Source organism: Heloderma suspectum, chromosome 17 (assembly GCF_057233095.1).
Source record: "Heloderma suspectum isolate Gila_16-S chromosome 17, 16-S_ref, whole genome shotgun sequence".
Taxonomy (NCBI): domain Eukaryota; kingdom Metazoa; phylum Chordata; class Lepidosauria; order Squamata; family Helodermatidae; genus Heloderma; species Heloderma suspectum.
Genome location: NC_139474.1, coordinates 6,050,835 through 6,070,810, shown reverse-complemented (window position 1 = coordinate 6,070,810; position 19,976 = coordinate 6,050,835). Strand labels below are relative to the sequence as shown.

The following is a 19,976-nucleotide window of genomic DNA, read 5'->3' as shown; positions in this document are numbered from 1 at the left end:
GCCTTGAGCCTATGCTCTGGAGGAAGAGTTGCAGATATCAAACCACAGTGAGTTTTAGACAATAACCTTGTAGAATGCCTTAAAAGCACCCAACAATAGAGAAAACTCCAGCTATTTGAAACCTTGAACCTTCCTCCATGCTGACAGGATATTGCCATCAAGGCTGTTTGCACATGAAGAAATAAGAGTATGGAGGAGGTCTACCGACACCCTGTCTCTTGGAGCTAGGCAGGACTGGAACTGGGAGGGAGGCTCTCTCGCACACACAAAAGTTCATACAAGTCTGATTTTCATAAACCCTGGCTATTGGAATGAATAGGAGGAGCAACCATTTGAGGATACCTTCCTGTATTGTAGGAAAATCACTGTTGCAATTTCTCTTCCCCCTCCCTTTCCTTCCTAATGGCACCTCTGGCAAAAAAGAGGGGCCTGCCTTCCCTAAGTACACATGTGCTCTGCACTTGACAATCTGCTGTTGTCTGCAAGCTCCTCTCTGGAAATGCTATTTCTTTTTAGGATTCTGCATCCTAGGGTGCTTCCAGATGAAGCTTTTATTATGCAGTCACACTGCTATAGAGCTGTTCTGCATGAGGCTGTTAATCTGTTGTATCCACTTTCAATTTAATTGCAGAATTGAGATCCCAGCACTACACCAAGAGTGTTTCCTTTCCTGCTTTTCCTCTACATAAGCTCTAGGTGGCACTGTGGTATAGCAGAATAGTGCAAATACACAAGTAAAAAAAAGTGTTTTCTTTCACTTTTACAAATAAATATTTTCCCATGCTCTAAAAAACTTGCTGCAAGTGCTCTTTAGACACAAGATTTTATGGGGGTCCAGACATTGTCATATTACATTTCTAACGCTCCCATGTTTTCCCACTACTTCCATCTTTTTTTTTACCAGGAAAAAATCTGCTAAGGAAGAAAAGATGGAACAGCTTTGATTGGTAGCGCTAAAAGCCCTCCATCTGGAAGCACCCCAGTGAATTAATTACTTCTCAATTGGACAGGATGGGGATTCCACTTAATTTAGATCCTGGAGTGATGGGGGGTTATTTATGGGGCATTTATTTGCCAAGGTTGTGAACTGCTCTCCAATTCATTTTTGTAATAGAAGAGACCAGGGACAAGTGAGGATTTTCCCTTTTATTAGCCTACAGATGTTCCAAATCACACAATGTTTTCATTTGCGGTACAGGCTGGGACCATTTCAGGATGCCCACTTGGCCAAGTTTGAGACTTCCCGATTCCAAAAGTCATCATCCTGCAAGACAGCCAAATCTCAGGTCAGTAAAGGACTGGATGGGACAGCCAATAAAATGAAACTCAAAACTGACAAGATGGAGTAACCGGTGGTGGAGGGTGGTTTGGCTGCGTAGGTGATGTTAACCTGTTCTGGAGGAGTTGCATTCCCTCCAAAAGATCAGGTTCGCAGTCTGAGCATGCTGATAAATCCAGCTTTGTCATTGGAGGACAAAGCAGCTTCCATAACACCAAGAGCCTTTCTCCACCAGTTTTGGCTGGTGCAGAGATAGTCTGGCAACCTCAAGATTATAGTATTGCAATGCATTCTTTGTAGAGCTACTTTTGAAGACTTCTCTGAAAGTTCTCTTAGCACAACATGCAGCTGCTAGTTTACTAATTAGGGCTGGTTATAGGGAACATATCTTGCCAATTGGCAACTGAACTGTTTCTTGGCACAGTTAATGATCACCTTTAAAGCCCTAAACAACTTGAGACCCAGGTACTTGAAGGACTGCCTTCTACAATACATGCCTTGTCCTAACCTTATTTTCAGAGGGCCTCTTACTTTCTTACTTTGGAAGACAGAAACAAAATTCAAAGTGATCTGGATAGACTGGAGTGCTGGGCAGAAAACAACAGAATGGCATTTAATAGGGACAAATGCCAAGTTCTGCACCTAGGAAAAAGAAACCAAATGCACAGTTACAAGATGGGGGATACGTGGCTCAACCACACTACGAGCGAGAAGGATCTTGGAATTGTCATCGATCACAAGCTGAATATGAGCCAACAATGTGATGTGGCTGCAAAAAAGGCAAATGCTATTTTGGGCTGCATTCATAGAAGCATCGCTTCCAAATCCCGGGAAGTACTAGTTCCCCTCTACTCAGCACTGGTTAGGCCTCATCTGGAGTACTGTGTCCAGTTCTGGGCACCACACTTTAAGAAGGATGCAGACAAGCTGGAGAGGGTTCAAAGGAGGGCAACAAAGATGATCAGGGGACTGGAAACAAAGCCCTATGAAGAGAGACTGAAAGAACTGGGCATGTTTAGCCTTGAGAAGAGAAGACTGAGGGGAGATATGATAGCGCTCTTCAAGTACTTGAAAGGTTGTCACAGAGAAGAAGGCCAGGATCTCTTCTTGATTATCCCAGAGTGCAGGACACGGAATAATGGGCTCAAGTTACAGGAAGCCAGATTCCGACTGAACATCAGGAAAAACTTCCTGAGTGTCAGAGCAATACGGCAATGGAACCAATTACCTGGGGAGGTGGTGGGCTCTCCCACACTGGAGGCCTTCAAGACGAGGCTGGACAGCCATTTGTCAGGGATGCTCTGACTTGGATTCCTGCATTGAGCAGGGGGTTGGACTCGATGGCCTTGTAGGCCCCTTCCAACCCTACTATTCTATGATTCTATGATTCTTCCAAGGTGTCACACTTTCTGAAGGGAGTGGTGACTAGTGAGAGGGCCTTCTCAGTTGTGGTGCCCCACATATGGAATGCCCTCCCCAAAAAGGCTTGCCTGGCACCGAGTACGATGTCCTTTTGGTACGAGGCAAAAACATCTCAGAATATTTTATAGCTGGCTTTTTATTTAGCGTTTTATTGTTCTGCTGGATTTTTACTCTGTCATGCCTCTATGTTTTTAATCAAATGTTAGTATTTCTATTTTGTACTGTATGTCATTATTCTTTAGACATGAGCTGCCCTGAGAGTTTTAACTGAAGGATAGCATACAAATGTTCTAATTAAAATAAATCCCTTATATTACAAGGCCCCAAGGTTGAGTTCTGGCCATGAAAACAGGTTCCAAGGCTAGGAGCTGGTAAACCTGGTTCCAATTAAGATCCACATTTGCATGGTTTTGAAAACTACATAGAGAGTCTCAAAATGGTTTGCAAGATGATCATGGATACAGCTTCTCTACTGGGACAGAATTTGACCCCATTTTGCAGATAGGATATCTGAGGCAGATGGGTTGATGTAACCCATCAGTGTTCAAGTAACCTGTCAGGAATTTTGGTGGTTAACTTCATTCGTGGTGGCATCTAGTCTCTACACTGCCTTCTCCCAGTTATTAACTGGGATGGAGCTTTTTGTTTTGCTTTGGTTTGACAGTGGAATGTTTCTTGACAAACCTGCCACAGATTTTCATTACTCCCAACTCGGCTCACTGGCAGAGCGGCAAACGTCTGTTGGCTTTTGTCTAGGAAAGCACCATGTCTGGTTCCAGTAGGACATGAAAAGGAAAAGCTTGAAGAGGTGCCTGGTTCTGCTGAGAGACACTCTCTCCTTCCCTTGGTTTTTGCCTCCCCAGAGACATCTGGATTGTCTGAATCTTCCACAGGGAGCTCCCTGCTTGTTGGCCTCCTCTTTTTTGTCTTGCTTATTCTGCCAAAGTCTGACCTGTCAAACAAAAGCCCTGCAGGACATAAAACCAGGGCAGGATGCCATTAGTGTTCATGAAGCTACACACTCAAATGTGTTTGTGTATCACACACATGTACAGTTATGATGAACAAAGCTCAAGCAGTGCACAGGGTCAGACCAACCAAACAGCATCCTGGGCAGCTTCCACTGTTCTTCCTCCACCCCGCAGCACAAACATGCAACATTCACTTAGAGCATCTGGCAAGCCCCCGCTCTGGTTCCCTTTGCTTTTTGGGACCAGATTGGTGTTCTTCAGAACAGGGTGGGCAATCTTTTTTACTGTTCACAGCCGCATTCCCTCAGGGCTAGTCTGTTGGGAAGGGGGAGGGAGGCATGCCAGGGGTAGGTAGGTCTGAAGATAGCAGTGGGAAGGACCAGAACCCAAAGTAGGTGGGCCCATTCCTTTTCTCTCTCTCTTCCTGCCCAGCAGTCTGCCTGGAAAAGGACAGGTCACTTCTGCCAGGTCTGAACTGATCATTTGCAGAAGGTTTTTGAAATTTGGCCGAGGGCTGCAGGTTACCCACTCCTGCTCTAAAAGCAGAGCCTTTTCTGTTGCAGCCCCCTTGTGTTACAATTTTCTCCTCCGTGAGACCCACTTAGCTTGCTCTATATTAGTCATGTAGGAAGCAGGTTACTGCCCATTGGGCATTTGAAGTTTGAGAACTAATTTTTCTCTGATGTTATTTCTGCTTGTTTTAAAATTGTTACCATTACTTTAAATCTTGCCTTACTGTTTCTGTGGTGTTTCTGTATTATTTTATTTTGTTGCTGTTGTTGTTTGCTGCTTTGATGGCTCCTGCTAAGCCCAAAGGAAGAGTACAATTTAATAAACAAACAGGGTCCACCCACTAGAGTTGACCTCTCTCTCTCTGCTAACCAGGTAATTCCTTGTTGTAACCCAATAGCTCCACCTGCTGAAACAGGTGAAATAGCCACATAATACACCTTAGCCATTACTGGGGAGGGGCAGGGGTTAATGCCCCCAAATTATTAATATCCCCTGCCCTCCACCAAGCATATTCTGTCCCTAAGATAAGCCGAGAGTCACAAGTTAATCAGCTTCAACGCTGGCCTTCAGTGAAGTGCAAGCACTCTCAGTAACAGGTCACTAGCGGATGGGGTGTTTTTCTCCCGTTTAAAATGAAGCCCAAAGGCCCAGTTTAACGGAGCTCCATAGAGTGTAGAAAGGCAAGGAATCCAAGTGTTAATATTCCAGGTATTTGTCTTTGCTCCCCTCCCAAAATATTTGAAAATACATTTTATTTTCAACATGGCAAGTACCCACTGGTGTCAACTCTGTGTGCTGAATATTCTATAGATGAAATTGTTGATTATTTAACATATGCAAAGGCCATTGGCCAAAAGCCAATGCAAAGGCCATTGGACAAAAGCAATAACATTTGATTGGACTGGATTTAATGCCTCAGTAAGTGAGCTGCAAATTGTTAGAACTTTCAAGGGATACTGAGGTTCTTGACAAAGTTGTCATGGGGAGATCTATGGCAGAGCAGGAGGGGGCGGGGTCCTGGAATCTCAGTTTAGCAACTCCAGGATCTCTGTCTTGTTTTCTTACTTGCTCCACACGCACCTCCCTACCTTCCCTTCCATAGCTGCCCTCTGGCTCCAATCCTGCAGAGCCTACACAGGAGCACAATAGCTTCTGGTGGACAGAGGATAAATCAAGGTCTGTACTCAGCTGCCCTGCCTCATCATTTTTGGGCAATGGCTGTAGAAAAAGAAGGGATACGAATTACATTAGATCAACAATAGTGCTATAACTCTTCAGGCCCAGCAAAGTCATTGTATAGGCCTTACCTAATAAAGCTTTGAGAGGGTAACCATTTTCTGCCTCATCTATCCTCACAACAACCCCATGAAGTCAACCACTGAATTACCATTGGGGGGGGGGGGATGAAGCTGAGCATGTTGACTTGCCACGTCCACCCCCTTAACTCAGGGCTGAGCGAGAGCTGAACATAGTCTAGGCCCCACATCCCTCAACAGACCACACATCAATAAAGATTATAGATACTTCATTATAGAATGGGCTGCACGGAGATCCAAGCTAGACTTCAGAATAAATAATTTCAGTGGGAGATTAACTCTTTGTCTCTAACAGCTGTGACTAGGACAGTGCTGAGCAGATGAAGAATACACAACGATGGACAGCAACAGCACTTAAGAAGAGAAACTTGCCTTTCGGATGTCACATGCATTGCTGGGCTTCCATCGTTTCAGAATGACTTTGTTGAAGTTTTCTTTGATGGTTACCTGGAGCTCCTGGGTATCTGCAGCCTACAGATAAAGACATATTTCCTAGCAAACTGCAGCTGCAGCATTTGCTCTCCTTTATATCCTTCTGAGAATCTGAGCATGTGAGATGACACTTAAAGTGACATTTAAATTAGTAGTTTGGAAGCTTGCTTAATTTAACTTTATTCATTCATTTACTATTGCATATATATCCTGCCTGTCCTCCAAGGAGCTGAATGCAGCATAGATGTTTCTCCCACCCACCACCCTGAGGTAGATAGGTGTGCGTCTATGGGAGTGAGCAAGGTGATGACTGGCTCATGATCACCTAGTGAGCTTCATGGCTGAGTGAGGATTTGAACCTGAGTCTCCCCAGTCCAACACACTAACCAGTACTCCCCACTGGCTCTCAGTGCCTTTGGTATACTAACCATATCATCTGACCAAGGGGGTCTTTGCCCTTTGCCCTTGCAAGTTTGTATGTTCACTCTGAACAGTTTACCATATACAGTTTTTGTTGAAATCATCAGCTCACTTCCCCCTCCTTCTACATATCCCTCCTCGAGTAGGCTCAAGGAATAAGTCTAGAAAAACTTGCTACCCTTTCCTACACTTATTTATGCAATTTTATGCTACCAAACCAATAGCTCAATGCACTGCTCTGTAATGTAAATCACCATGGCTGTACCTGCAACCCTTGGAGACACTTCCTCCTGAATGTGCTGTTAGTGCTGCTTGAAATTATACTGGAAATAGCATCTACCATGATAGGCAAAGAGTGTGCCAGTTTCTGCTGTTCCTGTGAAGACCCAAGAGCATGACATGGCATCTGGATGCCTCACAGCCTAGGCCCTATACTAGTTTGCAAAGCAAAATACCCCCACCCTGAGGTCTGCCTTTTGTGGACACGATTTCAGGACTGGACATTCCATTACTTTTCCAGAGACAAATCTATGAGCAGAACAGAACAGGAATTTGGGATCCTGCTCCAAAATTCTCTCCCCACCCTCAACACTTGGTCTCAATGGTCCTGGTCTTCTGTCATTAAATTCTCACTTGGGCCACTTTGTAGTGCTGTTCCAGTATCCCGTTGACAACTCTTTGGATGGTGCCTTTCACAACCTGCTCGCTGCACAAGAGAATAGGATAGAGATGGGATAGAATCACTTGCCGGTCCCCTGCACCACACAAAGAGTGAAAATGACGAAGCATTAAATCCATGCAAAGGGCAGTGGGCCTCAAATGAGCAAGTTCAAAATATTAAATGCAGGAATTCATACAAGAGGTCTGTGCCCAAAACCTCACAGCAAGATAGATTTTAATAAAAAAGGACACGTTCTGGTACTAACAGTTCTGCCTGACTGGCTCCAAAGGTTGAGACAGAAAACAGGTAAAGGGTTATCAGATTGGGATCAACCTCTACTCATGAGGGATCTCCTGTCCTCCAGGTAGAACATCATGGCAAGGGGGAGACCAACCTGGCCCAATGCATCAGCCAGAGAAGGAACAGCTGCAGGGAGCTTGTTTCGCCCTTCCCTGCCAGAAAGAACTCCTATAAGAACTTTTCAACTAGTGCCTGACTTTGCTTTTTCCCTCTTCCCTCCCAATCCCCTTTCCTTTTGTGTTGTGTCTTTTAGACTATAATCCTGAGGGCAGGGACTGTCTTAATGTTAATCTTTGTAAACTGCTCTGGGAGCCATTTTCAGCTGAAGAGTAGGATAAAAATGCTGCAAATAAATAAGCAATAAATCATGAGATGTGCAGTGTGAAAGCAGGCAGGTTTAAAAAGTGACAGGGTAGGACTTGTTCCTCTCTCAGCTTAGTAAATTCCCCAAAGCAGACTCATTCAAGGACAGAACAGTGCCCTACTCTTAGCATATAAAGGTCTACTTTCTGAAACTATTTTAAGCCAAGAAAACTGTGAAAAAAAAAATCATGCACTGATAAAACTCTGTAACAATGCAAAATGGGTACCTACAAATGGGAATCCGTAATTATTCACACTTGGGTCTCTATTCTAGGATCACAGCATGTTCAGAGCCCAAAGCAATGCAAAGCTAGAAGAGCACATGCACTCATTTGGGCTCTGAATGTGTCTGTACACCCTTCAGTTGCATTTGTTCTTTAACTGAGCAGTTATCTGGGGGGAAAGGTAAAAACTATTTTTCTGGCACTCTATAGGTTTTTGCTTTAATAATAGCTGTGAAGCACCACTAAGTGCCCTGAGTGTTCCATCTGCATAGTGAGGAGTAAACATGCCCTTAGGCATAGATGAATGCTTAATTTAAATAATTTGTCCTCTGTTTTACAGGCTTCTAAGATTAGGAAGCTTTCTCACCCTAACACCTTGCATTAAGGTGGTGGGGAAGCTTTAATGCATCCTTGATTAGCTGTGGTACCATAAATTTCACTCTGCAGCCCCTCTGGCCAGCTTCTGGAAGATGGATCATTCCAAAACAACCAGTACATTACTTGCCACCCCCACAACAATGTACAGATATAAGCAGCTGTATATACAGAAATTATAGGCTGGCTTGTCTTGAAAATGATTAGAGTAAGTGAGAAAGAGGAAGAGCAGCAGCATCTGTTCCCGAGTAGTTGGGTCTTGTTTGTGGCCGGCGTGAAGCTTGTATCTGACCTCAGGCTTTGCTGTATCTGTGAGACAGAATAGATCCCATGGCATGTCATGTAGATAACAAAAGACAGGGATGAAAGACTGTATCTAAGGAACTGGGAGATATTTTATCAGAAGTGTTTTTCTTTACCAAGTAAACTGTCTGGGGGAGAACTAATTCCCTATTTCATGCCCCACCCCAGTTTAATATATTATTAATTAATGCCCCCTTTGCACTTATTTAGGGCAGCATGTCCGTATTGTGCAAGCACAGAATTTATTTATTTAGATCAGTAGACCATTCTAGCCAAAGAACTCAAATGAGTAACAATATTGTAAAACTACAGAAAGATAGTTTGCTGTCCCAGAGTATTCTAAGGCCCAATTTGCAATGCCAGACATGTAGGGAAAAAAATATTCTTGCATGGCTAGCGTCTCTTTTAAACCTGGTCACCTTGCCTCCTGCATATTGTTAGGACAGTGGGTTAGGATAGAGAACTGTGGGTTGAGATGTCGGCTATGTGGTATACTGCACTAAGTTTTTCTTTCACAGCCAGCATCATGTTTAAATCAGGCCTGAAGATGTGGTATCTGGTGTGGTTTCTGGACCATAAGACATAATGGTGGAGCAGATGGGGTATGTTCATTCTGGATGTAGGAGATTTGGGTTCAGATCTGGGCTTTGCTGTGAACTTCAGCAGGTGGCCTCACTTTGAGCTTTTCTACACGAGGTTGTTCATCACTGTATGTACTTCTGGTTTTGTTGCAGAATTGAGATCCGAGCTCTACACAGAGCTTTTCCTTTCTGGCTTTTCTGCTACATAAACTCTAGGTGGCACTGTGCTATAGCAGAATATTGCAATTACACAAGGAGTATACGTTTTCTTTCACTTTGAGAAATAATACCCCATATTCCCCACCTAAACAAAACCCAGGAAAGTTCTGTTTAAAAACACAAGCGAAACTGGAGGATCACGTCATTGACTAAAGAACCCATAAACAACCCTGAGTAAGGAATGACAAACGAACAGTAAATGCCTCATGTAGAAAATCTATTTCTCTCTGCCCCTCTCTCACCTACCCCTAACGTACAGAGTTCTCATAAGGGTAAATGAGGTAAGTATAGAAAAGCCTTTTGTGCACTGGAAAATGTGTTATATAACCTTTCTGCTTTCATTTCCAGCAGCTCATGAGACTGTCCCCAGGAAAGTTACATGCATTAACTCATTCTAAGGTAGCTTTCCCATGTCCACACTAGGCACCTCAAAACGAGTAACTGGGCAAGTGACAAATATATCACATTTTACCTTCTTCCCAATATGGATCCAAATTCAATGTTGCCTGGTAGGCATATCTCTCCCATGCTGCTAAACGTGAAGGATCTTCAAAGAAAGAACATGATGCCTCCGTTGTGGGGAACAACACAGGCAGGCCGGCTGGGTCATAAAGAAATATATATTGCTGGCTAAGGAAAAGATAACTCAGAGGCCAGTGAATTATGGCATTGGTGTGGTATTGACATTAGTCCAAAAGGTATTTATATGCAGCCACAGTCAGCTTTGGGTCAGCTAGTCCTGGGCTCATTTTCTTGCTATGGTTCTTCCTCACTAATAATATAGCAACACAATACAACACTAAAAATCATCTGTCTGGTGGGACTGTGCCAAAATACAACAATTTTGGGAAATGGTCACAGACAAAATTGCACACATTTACAAAATGTGAACTACACCATAACCAATTAAGGATGTTATTAGGTTATAACAATGATTGGGACACAAGCTGCATCTATAAGAAATGACTCCATAACCTCCTGACAGTGGTGCACATAGCTATAGCACACAAGTAGAAATGTGTTAAACCACTGACAGAAAGGGATTGGAGTGGATACAAAACATCTGCGATCTGTTGATCATGGATAAGAATGCAGAAAGTAAAAACCCACCCAAAAGAAGGGAAGGAGATTGCTTCATGGATAACTGGTGACCAGTGATTACATACATAGAACTCAACCCTGTGAACTTGGATAAGATGAACACATACAATACTAAATATTTATATTACCACAATCCTATACATGCTCACAAGGAAGTCCCACTGAGTTTAGTGGGGCTGACTCCCAGGTAAACGGGTACAGGCCTTAGGCTGCAATCTTATACCCACTTACTTGGGAGTAAGCTCCATTGCATTCAGTGGTGATGGCCACCAATTTGGATAGCTTGAAAAGGGGATTGGACAAATTCCTGGAGAAGGCTACCAATGGCTACTAGTCCTGATGGCTATATGCTACCTCCAGTATCAGAGGCAGGATGCCTACGTACACCAGTTGCTGGGGAACATGGGTAGTACGGTGCTGTTGAACTCATGTCCTGCTTGTGGGTTTCCCATGGGCAACTGGTTGGCCACTGTGTGAACAGAATGCTGGACTAAATGGACCTTGGTCTGTTCCAGCACGGCTCTTCTTATATTCTCTCTCTTTTTTTCTCTTTCTTTTGAAGCTCCAGAGCAATAGCTGAGGATCAAGCTAGGCACCTGCCATTCCCTGAGAGGAAATGAGAGGGTTTTAAGAAGGAGTTGAATCCAGCTTTTCTAGAGATGCTTCCCGGATCTCCTAGTCCTTCATTGGCTTACCTTTTCCCATGACTAGAATGCCAGCGCTAGGTATCTTAACACTCTTACTTACCTTGAGAATCCTGCACTGTATCATGGACCAATAAACAATAACTGCCTTCCAATAAAGTCCTGTCTCCTCAATTGCAGATGCAACAAGGACATTTGATGTACCCCTCCCCATCAAAAGACATTGTGCTGCTATTCCATCTTTTTCTCCTTAATGTATTTTTGGTGGAGAGAAAAAGATGGAAGAAGTGATGGGAAAACAGGGAAAGGTTAAAATATGAAGATGACATCTGGAGCTCCTTGTAAAATTGCATGAATGAGGCAGGGTGACTGCATAATAAAAGCCTCATCTGGACACACCCCTAGTTCTCCAATCTTGTCCTGAAATAAATAGCGAACGTAAGTTCTTCATCACCCACATGCTATCTGGGTCATTGATCATAACAAGGATACAGAGAGAGCAGCTATCCTCACTGGTTGGTTAGGGAATTGTTTCTGGCAGGGCCACAGGGCCCCAACAGGTATAAGCCTCAGCTCTCCACTGAAGCCTCTTTCAGCTACTTCATTTGGAATGAAGAGACCAACTGGCTCGCCTGTCACGGGGTGGATTTTGTCACAGGATGAGATCACATCCCTGGATACTGGCCTGGTCATATCCACACAAGAAAGGAGTGAGGTTTAGAAAGGAAAGAGCATCAAGGAAATAAGATGAAATTGACCACTGGCGAGATCATCCCAGTTTCAGGCCAGGTCAGAGATCCTCCTGTTAAGAACTGCAGGGTTGGTACTGATTTGGAGGCCTCAGATTCTTGCAGAGCTACAACCGCTCTGTTCAGCTTAACTCCCGCACGAAACACATTCACAGTTCTCCAATCAGGAAACTACATTTTGTTGCTGACTATCATTTGCTCAAGTTTTGCAGATTTACGTATATTTAATTGCATATTGCATTGGGGGCAGGAGGGTGGGAGAATTGTTGGTTGCTGCTTGTCAGGGGCTTGTGTGTTTTTAGACAACCTCCTGCTGGCAACATTGCTGGTCCTGCTTGTGGGGGCTAGATTTGGCTTTTCCAAAGTATTTGCCTGACAAAGCCATTGACCCTAACCACAAATTCCACACACCTAGTTCTCACCTCCCATCTCCACCAGGTGGCAACAGATTGCTTAGAACATAAGGAGTTCTCTTTGTTCCACTCCCACCATCTCAGACATCATTTTTGCAAGTTAATAATCTTGGTGCCTGAAGCAGGGCTTTGTGGCCAGAAGATTAAGGAGATGAAGTGTTCTGGTGCCCAGACTCCCTCACCTTGCAGCGCTACTTAACCTTCTCAATGCCTGGCCTTCATCCTAAACTCAAATTCTGCCTGCAATGGAAACTTACCAAGGTTACCCATAGCAATGCTCTTGCACAGTTCCCATTCATTGCAATGGGGTTTGTAGAAAAGAATTTCCCAGCAGATTGAGCCCATAAATTTTGGCTCATTTTATAAAAACAAAAAATAAAAGGCTAAGAGTTCTCAAAGTGCCTCCTCTATTCTTTGCATCCTTTTGTCATGTATCTTCTGAAAAAGGGGGATCAAAGCCACAAAACCGTTCAAATTGGAGGACCCCAAACATTTTGCAAATTTCACTGTGAACCCCATTTCCATTACTTGCCCTTAAGGGTTGACAGATATCCATAACTGTTTACTCAGCATGTGCATTGCAACCCCCTTCTTCTCACCTCATAAAATGACTCCCATCAATGAGTAGTTTTGTCCCATCTGGCAAACATGTGGTGTCATTACTCTCTGAGCTAGAGAGCAGAAGAGATACGTTTGAACAGTCAATGCATTTGGTATTTTAAAATAATAAGTCAGAACAGCAACAAAAAGGAACAAGTCCCCATTACGCCCTTTCCTTGCCTGTTCTCATCAGGAAATTTTTAAGTATTTCTTAACACAGAATGTACTTATAGCATGGCCTTTATGTCACAGAGCTGACTAGTCAGTTTTCAATACTTTAGGGTACTGATAGCAGCTTGCACCAGGGCAACATATCCATTGTTTGAAGTGGAGAGGGAAAGAAAAACAATGAGAGGGAAAGAAAATGTTGCAGCCGCGGAGTGCTCCTGGCTTTCTTCACATGGAGCTTTTATCATGCGATTGGGATGGCTCCCTCGCAGAAGTTTGGAGTGCTCCTGGCTTTCTTCACATGGAGCTTTTATCATGCGATTGGGATGGCTCCCTCGCAGAAGTTTGGAGTGCTCCTGGCTTTCTTCACATGGAGCTTTTATCATGCGATTGGGATGGCTCCCTCGCAGAAGTTTGCGGGCTCTTTACATGATGCCGTAAACCTCCAGGATATCTCCTGCACTAAATGCCCTTTGTTCCATTTTTAAATAGATTGCAGATAATGAGCTATCAGATTACCCTGTTGTGTTCCACTTGAGTTCCCTCCATGAAAAGAGGAAAAGTGGCAAGAGGAGCGAGATCCATGAAAGATAATGGAAGACTCAGATAGGGGTAGAAGGAGGGGAGGAAAGGAAGTGGGTGAAAAAGGGCGTCGTGGTGATCCTGCATTTAAAACAGAAGCAGAATGCCCTGTTTTAAATGCAGGATTTTAGGCTGGTGTAGAGATGCCCCCTGTTCAGCATTCCAGCCAACCAGCCATGTCCTTTTCCAGGGTACTTTGTTCTGTCCCAACCCTTTCCAGTTTTCTGTTTCTTCCCCCATCAGTCACTCAGCATTCCGTAACCACTGAGCATGTTCAGTCCTCATTGGGCTGTTTAGGGTGTGTCCCCACCCTCAGTTTACCCACCTCCTCAAAGACCTTTTCTACTTCTGCTGCAAACCTTGGTGTCCCCCTGCCCAAGCTTGCTGATAACCCTAACCCTACCCGCCCCCCTTGGTGTGTGTAGATGGTGCTCTTTCGGCTACATAATGATCCACACTTGGAGAATGAGTTTGCTGTTAGTATATAGGATAACCTAGAAGAGAAACAAAATGTGGCACCTATGTTGCGAGAAACAAAATAATTCACTAATTATAATTATTAGTCTATAACTAATATGCTTATGGAACAGCAACAGTAAAATGGCCTAAGTAGGAGCCCAGTGCCTAACGAAAGAGTAAAAATACAGTTTACATGCTCTGTCCATTTTGCCTTCCTCCATTTTGCTGAGAGAGGCATGGAGAAAGGAACTCAGCTGGTGCTGTGAGGAGCAGCCACTCTTCCCAGTGCCAGCCGAGTCGTGCAGAGCATGTCATCCTCACAGGGGTGGTGCACAACTGTACACAGCCTCCATTACTGGTCCCCGGCTGAAGGCACTTCAGCTGGCACTTCTCCAACCACCACTTTGGCTGGGGACTGGCCTCACCCGCTCTGTGCCTAGCCCCATTGGGGATTATATGCCATGGGTGAACCACTTAGTGGGAGGGGAAGGGGTGTGCCAAGTAAGGGGAATCCCCTTGTGATCTCCGATCTGTGATTCTTCTCCCTGCCTCCTCCCTAAGTCATTGGTAGCTCCCAGGCCAGGAGGTGGGGCCTGGGGAGGGGAGTTGGGGAGCCCAAGCCTCTGCAGACTGCAGGTTCCCCATCACAGCTGTAAACAGTGGGCAAGCTAGATACATTTTGGGGTAGTCTGATTGTGTGTGTGTGCATATGTATACATAGAATCATAGGGTTGGAAGGGGCCTGCAAGACCATTGAGTCCAACCGCCTGCCCAGTGCAGGAAGCCTGATTCCCAGGCAGTCTCCCATCCAAGTACTAACCAGGGCTGACCTTGCTTAGCTTCCGAGATCAGATGAGATCGGGCGCATATATACCTACACACACACGCACATATATATATTGCAGATAGGTGTATATACATACACCTATCTGCAACCTCAGGATCACAAGATATAACTGAGAATAAAAAACCGCTCTTCAGGCCATTGTTTCTGGTATTCAACAAGGTTATACTGAAGGACAGTTATTCAATTTCATGTGTGTGCTTTTAAAGGTGTTGGTACAACTTTGCTTTTAAGATGAAGGCAGAGAAGGAGTGAACATATTGGGTGGAAATGCTCACCCACAATTGAGAGAGTAAAAAGGAAATGGAACAGATGACTCCCTGCCAGATATTTTAAAGCTGCCTGAAAAACTGTGACGTGCAAAGCCTGCATCGAAACCTACCAAAGAACAAAGCAAGGCCACGTAGGGGTGGCCATATGTCCTACTTTACAGAGAACAGTCCTCTATTGAAGGCATCTTCTAACTGAAGGCTGTCCAGTCCAAGTCTGGTTCAAAGAGAAAGAACCATTAAAAAAGGAGAGCAGGGGGCCTTAAAGTTACCCGTCCACAGTTAGCAGCACCTGCACAGCAGGCACAGAAGTCACCTGGCCACAGTCTTTCTCACTATGGTGAGATGGATTATATTTCTATTTAAATTATAACCATCATGTCTAAAATTGCATCTATACATGTAAATCAGCATATGCAATCTGTCCTCTTTTGTCTTTTTTGCAGGGTGATGCATTTCCTCTCTTTTTTGGCAACAGGGAAGTGGCCACCCTATTGAATGTTGAACTGGGTCAAGACTATTGACCTGGTTCGCATGTAAATGAAAATCCTGGGTTAATTAACCCATGATTTGCTGTGCCTCCAGTGTGCTCTTCGCTTCTGCTTTCTGTAAACAACCTATGATGGGTCCATTTCCAGGTTGTGAGTGTGATGTGCGAACCCAGAGTGCTGGGTTGTTTAGGGGCTAAACAACCCAACAGTTAACCCATGGCCCTATATTATGAGATTAGGATTATAGATGCAGATACTGGCAATTTAAGAGAAAGAAAGGCTGAGCTGGTCCCCCATCTCTCACTGCCAATGTGACACTGGGCTTTAGAGCTGCAAGACTGAGAATTAAATAAGAACCCTTTCAAAGGGGAAGTCTAACTAAGGCCAAATTACCAATCTCTGCTAACTCATTCAGGACTGTTTGAGATCCTTTCTGATGCCAGAAAAGGAAGAACAGGACATCCTTTGTTTTTGACACTCACTCTGAATGGCAGCAAGACTTTTAGATGCCACCAAGACAGACCTGCCTACTTGCAGAACTCAATATGGCCAGCACTGCATGTCTACCAAGATAGAGATGTCTATGATTAATCTCTTCTACTATCACAAAGAAACTTGTAAGTATGTTGGCTTTAAACTGTTTAGTATAATATGCAAAGCATGTAACAGTGAAATGAAACTGAACTTGTAGGCTTTTGGAATGACAACAGAAGATGGTAACAAGATCTGTGTTTAGCAGTTTGAATTTCTGCTTATTACAACAAATCAACAAAAAAGCATAAGCCTCAGGGGAACTGGAAATAAACATGAAATAAGAAGGTGCTGTAACTTATGATAGATTCGGAGCTTAGATACAAATCAAAGCAACTTTTACAAGCCTGTGAGCAGCGTTAGGTAGTGAAAGTTCACAGGGGTTATTCAGGAAAGCCCCCCACCAACACACACACACACACACACATTTGCTAGCATACTGTTCTTTAAAAGAGGAATAAGTATCACTTCTTCCCGAGGAACACATTCAGCAAAGACACACTGCGGATGTCCCAAAGTTTTAATGTCTCTCCTTACTACATTAGAAGTAACAGTCTCTGTTGTGGGTGGGAGCAAAGGGGATTTGAGGACCTTACTCCTAGAATGCTCACACACAGAGATCTGTAGTAAGACTAGTATCATTTAAAGTGGAGTTCATACCACAATTCCTTCCTTGCTTTAATTTTTCTCTAAGTGAAAACAATGCAGCAGTGAAAGAGCATTTAATGCCCTAGAGTTCATTTGTTAAACTGAAGTAATTGTTAGAGTGAGCTTGGAATGACTGTGAAGGGACTTTCTTTAGTCATTTCTGAGAGAACTTCTCACAATAACAGGACTTTCAGCAGAGAACTCGGTGGATCCCAACAGAAATGGAGCTGCTGAGAAACTAGAGGGAGGAAACCTGGGGAGACCCCATGGCTTACAGAAGTACAACCCCACCCACAAATTAAGGGGCACACACACACCCTGGCACAAACCCCCCAGCCTAATTCAGACTGAGCATGTTCAGTAGCCACGATAGCCACAAAATTGAGTGTCAGCTGGAAAAGTGGAAAATTATAGAATCATAGAATAGTAGGGTTGGAAGGGGCCTATAAGACCATCGAGTCCAACCCCCTGCTCCATGTAGGAATCTAAGTCAAAGCATCCCTGACAGATGGCCATCCAGTTTCAACTTGTTTAGGGAAACTGATTAGGAAAATTAGGGGTAGAGGTGAATCAAATATATTTCAAGGAACCTGTGGCCCTCCAGATGTTGGTGGACTCAATTACGAGCAGCCCTAGCCAGCATGGCGAAAGATCAGGAATAATTAGAGCTGTGGTCCAAGAACATCTGGCAGGCCTCAGGTTCCCCACCCCTGGCTTATAGTATCCTGGAGGGCATAACTGGCTGATCAGAAGCGCTCCTGCTAGAAAGTAACATTTTTTTTTGCAGATCTCATATGTCATATCAAATAGTTATTATATTCTGTTGAGTAATGGTTAATTCAGCCATGGGCAGTAGGTGTGTTAAGTGCCTGCCAAATCTATGGAAGAGAGACATGCCCTAGCTTTCTTTTCCCCAGGCCAGGGATTGGGTTCTTTCTGTTTTTTTGAAGCAGGCCATGACGACTATCGTTTCATGTCAACTGGCAGAGCAACTGAACCTTATAAATCTTTTGCAGCTGTCTTTATAGCTTTGTGGATGAAATGTTTACTCACCTATAAGTCTCAGCAGAAATGGAGCCATTCACTTTTACACAGTAATGAAATTTGATCTATAAAGCAGAGCAGCAGAAAATTAGCTTGACTCAAAACAGCTAAAGAACACAGGAAGTCGCCTTATACTGAGTCAGGCCATGGTCTAGCTCAGTATTGTCTACACAGACTGTGGCAGCGACTCTTTAGGGTTTCTGACCGGAGCTATGGTCCTTCCCCTAAAAATAAAATAAGACTCCAGTCCTCATGATTGTGAATAAAGGACTGATTTAAATAAGAAGATAGGAAACTGCCTTATACTGAACCTGATAATTGGTCCTTATAGTTTAGTATTGTCTACACAGACCAGCGGTGTCGCTCCTGGCTTTTAGACAAGGGTCTTTTCCAGCCCCACCCAGAGATGCTGGGGATCGAACCTGGGACTTTTTGTGTGCAAAACAGGTGTGGTACCACCGAGCTATGGCCTTTCTTTTTTAAGACTGGGTATGTGCATGTGTGGCTAAGAAGAGGTGCGATTTCCACAGTAGTATATTTGTTTAAGTGAGCCATATACAGGCAACACAGCCTTACATCCTGCAGTACCACCACCTTCCTCAGATCCAGGGTTTAGTCTAAAAAAGTTAGCAAGGACATTTTTCTGTCCAGCAGCAGAACTGGGGGGGCAGGGGAAGGGTGCCTTTGAGAATGTGTGAAGTTCCAATCCTCAATCCTGAGGTAGGGAGCCAGGGCTTCTGAGCTGGAGGTATGTTTTCCATGCAGTTTTCATCCCAACCATCTCTATTTTTACAGCCTAGACTTTGGCTGGTACAAGCTTTCACTGTCCAGCTTGTGTGTTGGCTTGGGGGCTCGCACGGAAGCTTTGGTCATGTCTCATGCCTTCCTTGCTCATTCTTTGGCAGTCAACCACAGAAGACCCCACCATAAACTCCATTTAACTTTGCACCTTTGCTTGTTGCCATTAGGCAATCACTCCTTAAGAAATCCAGAGTGAGATCTGAGTGAAATCCAGAGCAAACATATAGGCTCACATGCAGACAATGGCTGTGCATATGCTTGGTCCAGCCCACTTCACACACTAGCTCTGTCAGCAACCAATGAAACACAGCTGATGTGATAGGCACTAAACCCTCATTCCTCTTTACAGACCTTAGAAACAGTGGGCTTCTCCACATTTCTGCTCTTGGATTCTTTCTGCTCTTGGATTCTTTGTGGAATTATGATCAGCTCCATTACATGGGAGAACATGTGATTTGAATTGAAACCTTCCTTTTCAGAAATTTTCCTGTTTGCCTTTAGCACGCACCATCTAGTGGCTGAAATATAGTGCTAAGGAGGCATTATATGCTACCGATTCTGCACATTTTTTTTTAAAGATCTGATTTTTTCCCGGTGTTTTTACAGTGGGAAAAACTTGAAAAAGTGCGGGAGGGGCCCTGGATGTTGACGACATTGTGTAATGGACCCATAATCTTCCGTGAGTGGACAATCACGAGCATGCAATAAACTGCTGGTGTAGAGAAGCCCAATGTGTGTAACACCAATGCCCATGGCTGCATGCTTCGTACGCACAAGGGCCACTAAATATGCATTAAAGTGAAGATATTCCCTCCTCCCAAAATTAAAACAAAATTAAAGCAGACAGTAGCTGGGGGTATCTTTAAAGAAATGGCAAGTGGATTGCTTCAGAGGTCAGGAAGCATAATTTTCATCTTATGCAGCTCTCAGAAAGTCTCCCTGCCCCCAAAGTGAGCCCCTGCTGACTTTAAAGCTTCTGTTTGCAGCCAGTTAATCCTGAGGACCCTTAAAAAGTAACATTCAACAGGCCAAAGTGAAGAAGCAGGGCCTTACCGCTGTGTGTACAAGGCTGATCCTATGGATGAACTGCTTCATTGCTAAACAGTCCCCTTTGAGAACTCCAGATTTTTCATAGATCTGAAAAACCACAAGATGCACCTTGCCACTTCACAAAGCCAGGAAGTACAAAGTTTTAATTTAGAAACAAAAAACGCTGTTACAAGAAAAGGAAAATGAGGGGTATGCAATTCTTT

General features: G+C 44.0%; 2 protein-coding genes across 3 annotated transcripts in view; one reads left to right on the top strand and one right to left on the bottom strand.

The window, feature by feature from the left end:
* Positions 1–1,127: 1,127 nt before the first annotated feature.
* TOP6BL (TOP6B like initiator of meiotic double strand breaks) overlaps positions 1,128–19,976 on the bottom strand; it is a 28,362-nt gene continuing 9,513 nt past the window's right edge. Inside the window, exons 5-16 of one of the 2 annotated variants that reach the window (XM_084824044.1) lie at positions 19,777–19,860; positions 17,932–17,987; positions 12,886–12,957; positions 11,617–11,809; positions 9,852–10,005; positions 8,448–8,585; positions 6,987–7,108; positions 6,619–6,729; positions 5,874–5,972; positions 5,274–5,403; positions 3,386–3,669; positions 1,128–1,264 (exon numbers count right to left, since the gene is read on the bottom strand). In XM_084824044.1, coding sequence (XP_084680170.1) covers positions 1,211–1,264; positions 3,386–3,669; positions 5,274–5,403; positions 5,874–5,972; positions 6,619–6,729; positions 6,987–7,108; positions 8,448–8,585; positions 9,852–10,005; positions 11,617–11,809; positions 12,886–12,957; positions 17,932–17,987; positions 19,777–19,860 — 1,497 coding nt within the window. In that variant the 3' untranslated portion in view covers positions 1,128–1,210. The remainder of the gene's footprint in view (positions 1,265–3,385; positions 3,670–5,273; positions 5,404–5,873; positions 5,973–6,618; positions 6,730–6,986; positions 7,109–8,447; positions 8,586–9,851; positions 10,006–11,616; positions 11,810–12,885; positions 12,958–17,931; positions 17,988–19,776; positions 19,861–19,976) is intronic. The other variant, XM_084824043.1, reaches the window with a different exon arrangement.
* The window catches only part of LOC146334292 (acylphosphatase-2-like), a 30,228-nt gene continuing 26,366 nt past the window's right edge, over positions 16,115–19,976 (top strand). The window contains exon 1 of the mRNA XM_084824048.1: positions 16,115–16,316. The gene's annotated coding sequence lies outside the window, so the exon portion shown is untranslated. The remainder of the gene's footprint in view (positions 16,317–19,976) is intronic.